The 6023-nt window shown below is 39.7% G+C and overlaps 1 protein-coding gene across 1 annotated transcript in view; it reads right to left on the minus strand.

Moving 5' to 3' along the window:
• LOC112159802 (rhamnose-binding lectin) overlaps positions 1 to 6023 on the minus strand; it is a 22226-nt gene that overhangs the window by 5882 nt on the left and 10321 nt on the right. The window contains exons 10-15 of the mRNA XM_024294104.2: positions 5482 to 5614; positions 5301 to 5404; positions 5198 to 5210; positions 854 to 930; positions 590 to 622; positions 444 to 506 (exon numbers count right to left, since the gene is read on the minus strand). Coding sequence (XP_024149872.1) covers positions 444 to 506; positions 590 to 622; positions 854 to 930; positions 5198 to 5210; positions 5301 to 5404; positions 5482 to 5614 — 423 coding nt within the window. The remainder of the gene's footprint in view (positions 1 to 443; positions 507 to 589; positions 623 to 853; positions 931 to 5197; positions 5211 to 5300; positions 5405 to 5481; positions 5615 to 6023) is intronic.

The following is a 6023-nucleotide window of genomic DNA, read 5'->3' on the forward strand; positions in this document are numbered from 1 at the left end:
AAAAAAAAAAAAAAAACCTCAGTGGATGCCAAGTTCCTCAAATGAGGTAGCATGCTAATATAACAGCTCAATGCCAAATTGTTTTTAAATTACTATAAAAGATGAAAACAGAGCCCATGAATATAACTTGATGCTAATCCACTTAAAAATGCTAAATTTAAAGATTTTCTCATTCATTTCCTATGAGGCATTTTTTGCTCAATATTTCAAAAACTATAGTTAATGAATACCAAGATACAAGCAGTTAAAGTCTTGAACAAGTTGAACGTTTGTAAGATTGCTTAAATCCCTGGAAGTGTTAATTAGTTTTGCCTGGCAAAAAACGTACAGAGAAGGAGCAGGAGAATCACTACAGTGTGAATTCATTTAAACATTCACACAATGAGTTGAGGCCCTTTGTGTTTAAAGTAAAAGAAAAACATTTGCAGAAATGTCCATCTTACCACATTCCAGGCGATGGGCAATGCTGGCGTCACCACAGGTTGTGACTGTTTCTGTGGAAACCGCTGAAATGACAGGGATGTTAGCAGAGCAAAGGTGTGTTTGTTGTTCATAAAGTTTCTTTCCACCTTTGTCCCATGACATTTACCTGATGCCATGAACAGGCAAACTGCTGCAAGCCCTGAAATAAAGAATAAATCAACAATTATACATCATCATGAATTATTTCTTCTTGCAATTTATGGTATTGTTTTGTAAAGAAATACCTGAATATCGTAACATGTACAATATTTCAGATTTTAACCTAAAATATGAGCCTTTGTGGCTTTAATCATCACCTGAAACCAAACTTCAGATGGAGCATCGTAGACAGAATATTGGAGTTTTATTCCAGAATTCTTCATAGACTTACACATCGTTGAGCTGAGTCTGAAGAGCAGCATAGCTTCTGAAGATCCAGAATAATGATGATGTCCACACCAGGAACACCTCTGTATTTATACTGCTGGGTAAAGATTCTGGCTGTGATCCATACGGGAAAAACGTGAGTCTTAACAACAATCTGTCAATGTTAACATGCATTGACTCATTCCGAACAAGGAAAGAGACCAGGATAAAGGGCGACCGAAACAATTGAAGCTTTGTTAGCTAAAACTGAGTGGCAGGGTTTCGTCTGAGTTGCATTTCTTGCTCGTTAATCCACTCACCTATTCTTTCACAAAGACATTATTATCCAATTGTCCAAGGAGTGCCCAAGCTTAGGCTGAAATGGTACATTTATGAGTCTAACAGATAACAAAAGGGACAAATTCCTTCATGGTTTACACAACTGTTGGAGTTTGGGTTTCTATTTTGCACAAGCAATGACAGTGGATGAATTTTCTATGACAAAAACATGCTTATAAACCTAAATTTAAGAGAGGATTGATTTTAGAATTCTTTATTGGTTTATGTTTTTATGGTCTTGGACTATCATATCTATCTGCTATGATTTTACAGGATGAGCCCTCGTGGACCCTGAGGTCCTGTGATACAGCCCTCTGAGTTCTTCCTCAAGTTAAAACCAAAACTTCCAGTAAGACCTCATTCAGTTTTTATGGAACGACCTCCCAGGGAGCCTCAGGGAAGACTCAAGACCTGCCCTTTTAATCTGGCTTTTAGCTGAAATTTAGAAATATATATTTTCAATTATAAAAAATGTGTTTTCATCTATCTATCTATCTATCGATCTATCTATCTATCTATTTTTTCTACATTTTCCTCTTTTTAGATTCTGTTTTAACTTCAGTTAAAACCTGTTGTTCTGTATTTATTTTTAAACTTTGAGTTTAGTTTGTCCTCTCTCGGTGGGTGGTGTGCTCTTACCTCAGGTGGAGGATTTTAAATATCTTTGGGTCTTGTTCAGGGCTGCACGGTGGCGCAGTGGTTAGCGCTCTTGCCTCACAGCGAGAAGGCCCCGGTTCGACTCCCGGCTGGGACCTTTCTGTGTGGAGTTTGCATGTTCTCCCCGTGCATGCGTGGGTTTTCACCGGGGACTCCGGCTTCCTCCCACCGTCCAAAAACATGCTTCATAGGTGAATTGGTGACTCTAAATTGCCCCTAGGTGTGAATGTGTGTGATTGAGGCCCTGAGACGGACTGGCGACCTGTCCAGGGTGTACTCCGCCTTCGCCCTTCAGTAGCCGGGATAGGCTCCGGCACCCCGCGACCCCGAAAGGGATGAAGCGGTTAAGAAGATGGATGGATGGATGGGTCTTGTTCATGAGTGAGGTAAGACCGCAGTGTGAGATCGACAGGCAGATTGGTAAAGCTTTCCATTTACTGGTCAATCGTTGTTCCAGTTTTTACCTTTGGGTCATCAAAAGAACGAGATATCGACATCAAGGAGGAAATCAGTTTCCTTTAAATGGTCCCTGGGCTCTCCCTCAAAGGTTGGGGACACTGATATAGACTTTCTGTTTGAATCTTTTTACTTCAGGTGGATCATACCTTATGTATGTTATTATCTTTTTGTGTCATTAATATGGTAACGAAAAGCATGAATCCAGCAAGAAATAATCAATTTAGGATCAGAGAAGAGGAAAATCATGTTTTCTTTTTTTGCTTCGCGGGCCAAGTTTAGGTTTACTGAAGAATGGACTGAGACAGAACAAACAGTCCCTTATTCAACTGTGACTCCAGTGAATCTTAGTCATCTTTGTCCGTCAGAGATCTTTTTACTGCTGAACTTTTTCAGAGGAGTCACAACAGACTGCAGGTACAGACTTCATGCTGCTGAAACCTTCCGCTGCTACCTATGAGGGAACTCCCTCTTGACAAGATGTTTGTACTGCGTTATAAGAATGAGATCACTCTATTTGCAGGAACTCTCCATGTGTTTTTTCAATGTGTCTTTTTACTTTGTTGAATAAATACTCTGCAAACACACTTGGGTTTTATTTCTTTATTTCTACAGGACAGAGATTTTTTCCACCACAGGGGGTCTGGTTTGAGGCAGCTGGGATTGGAGAGTTAGCACACCAAATCTGAGGTCATGGTTCTCGACCAGAGAAAGGTACTTTGTCGTCTCTCGGTCGGTGGAGTGCTCCTGTGTTAGGTAGGGGTTTTGTTCCCGAGGTAAGATCGGAGTCTGAGATCGACAGGCAGATTATTGTTGCGGTTGCTGTGCCGGTGTTGTGCCAAGGTACGTTCCCCCTGCCAGAATGTGTTTCCCCGATCTCATTGCTGATTTCGTTTGTACATTCATATTTAGAACCAAAGAGCATAAAAAGAAGGTTGATGATATCAATTTACTGTATTGTCGGGCTTTTTTATAGTGATATTTGCATTTTTTAACACATATATGTAAAACAACTGTTAAAAAAGTAAAAAAAAAAAAACTTTGACTTATTTAGAATTAGAAATGTGATTTGGACAATTATTAAATATTTGTTTATACTGCAAATTATTCGGGGCACAGATCAGCAGTGGTCTGACAGAATTCGTGCCCCCCCTTGTTTTACGTAGAATATGTGGTAAAAAAAACATAAAACATGACAGTAAACTCCCAAAAACTCCAGAATAAAGGACGTCGTCCTCCTCCACCTTCTTTTGTGTGTTTTGTAACAAAATATGAGTGTTACGAAACAAATCAACGATGCCAGAGACCAGGAAAACATACTTTGGTGGGGAGAACGTATCTTGGCAGAACACCGGGTCCGTTGTAGTGAATAAGGAGATGAAAAAGAAAGTAAAGCTCTCAATTTACTGGTCAGTCTTGTTGAAATATCGGCATATGATCATGAGTTCTAGACCATGATTTAAAGAACAAGGTCCCAAATACAAGTGGCTGAAATGAACTTCCTCCTGTAGATTGGCTGTGCGCTCCCTTAGAGATGAGGTGAGGTGCTGGGTCACAAGAGGGAGCTCAGCATCTCGGTAAAAGATGGATGGATCTCATATCATGAGATCTTTTAGCAGTGGCTATTTTTGATATGGGTGACATGGGCGGTCGCCCAGGGCAGCATTTTCCAGGGGGCGGCAGGGACGAGAGAAAAAATAATAATTATAATAATAGATTTTTTGTTAGGCTAGTACTACCCCCCCACCCCCCACCCACACACACACAAACAATATTTTTGACAATGTGGTATTTTTGACGGCCAAGCATTTCATATTCTTGCCATCCATTCATTTTTTTTCTTTAAGATGATCATATTGTTACTTTGACCAGACTGAATCTGGCAACATAGAAAACTCATCTGTGCTTGATGGTTCTGAGGTCTCAAAGGCATTTTTCAGAGAACTTGCATCTCCCCTTTGCTCCTCTTCATCCTCTCCTTTAGAACATTTCATCTGCTCATCTTCATCCTCACTTTGATCTTCTTCTTAAACATGTTCGGGATCCCTCCGCATCACCCCCAAACCCCTGGGCATAGAATCAACTGATCGATGCACCACTAAAACACTGCAAACATCCAAATAAAGCGCTGCCTGCTCTCAGTTTGAGAGTCAATTGTCATTTTTTTTTCCCATAAGAGTGACCGTGGCTTTTGTCATGTGTCATACAGTGAAAACTGGCTGCTCAGCTGATCTCTCCAGCCGTAGTGGCGCTCCGCCTCCAATTATTTTACCGGAACGCCTCTCCGGAGCATTCCGGCTTACTTTCACCCCTGCTAGGACTGCTACGAACAGTCGACTGTTAAAATGGTCAACAACTAATTCGCTAGTCGACGTGATGTTTTTAGGACACTACTGGTGTGACCAGGGCGACATCTGTCACTGTCTTTGAGGCTTCACAATCCATCTGTAATCAGAGGAAATTGAACTACCATGATGCTGAACCCTCTTTGACTGCAACATGAAAAATGTATGTTCAAAATGACAATACCTCTGTTCTTTACAGCCATACAGTAAACGCTGACCCTAAAACACCCTCACAACAGCACACTGCAGCCAATCTTTTACACACTTCCTTGTTTCCTGCCGATAAACGCCACATAATCTGCCAGGAATACTCAGCGCTGTTCTGCATTACCACACCCTGAAGTTGCCCCACTTACTTTTTATTCAGACTACAGTTTGAAAAGTCTTATTGTGTTGTTTTTGTGTCCGAACTTCCTTGAAAACCAACACTTACCAGAAACTTGACCAACTTGAATCTTGAATAAACTTTGTTCAGGCTCCTAAAATTCAAGACTCAGGAGAGATTTAAATCTAGTTTTCTTTTATTTTGCACAATGCATGTTCATTGCACTCCAATGACACCTCAGGTTGACTGATCCTGAGAATCTGAAAAACACATTTAAAAAAGTGTAAGACTTAAAAACAATACAAGGTACAATTAGATCTGTAATCAACAGCAAGTTTCAGGCTACGTACAGCTGCAGGTATAAGCCACTTCCAGGTACTTGTAAGTTCCATAACAGGGGTCTCCAAACTCTGAATTGCCTGCTTTGATTAAGCAGCTGTTTTTCCCATCACACCTTTGGAGGAAAACCGTAAAAACACGTGAAGATTTCCTGTCAGGGTGCATTTGTTTTTTTTAAAGAATATACTTCACCTTTCTGCAACTTTGCTGGTGGGATTTAAGCAATTGATGTTTTGGATTTGAGAATCTGGGCGACCGTGTATGCAGGTGGTGTGATCTCGCCGTCCATACTCAGCCCTGTAGACCAAAATAACCTGCTCCTCACCTGTTTACAAAAAATAAATACATAAAATAAAGATTATCACAGGAAAAATGCAAAATCTCAGAGTATTTTAGTTTCTAGTTTAAATATCTCGTTAAATCTAATAAAATACAAAAATCTATTTAATAAGATTTAGCAAATTGTTTTGAGGCAATGAATCTTAAATATATTTTTGATTATTTTAAATAATATCTCTAATAAAACAAGTTTGATTCACTTAAATAATGATATTTTTTAGCAGAATCCTTGTTTGTTTGTGAATGGGAGGTGGTCTTGTTTCAAGAAACAGAAACTGGAACATTTCACAAATATGAGATTTTTTTTATCCGGTTTTATCTGGTCCTGATCCATCAGAATTTGAATCAAGAAATACTCAGAAACACAGTTTTATCTTAAATTATTTTAGAAATGC

This window comes from Oryzias melastigma, linkage group LG7 (genome assembly GCF_002922805.2).
Source record: "Oryzias melastigma strain HK-1 linkage group LG7, ASM292280v2, whole genome shotgun sequence".
NCBI classification, from domain to species: Eukaryota; Metazoa; Chordata; class Actinopteri; order Beloniformes; family Adrianichthyidae; genus Oryzias; species Oryzias melastigma.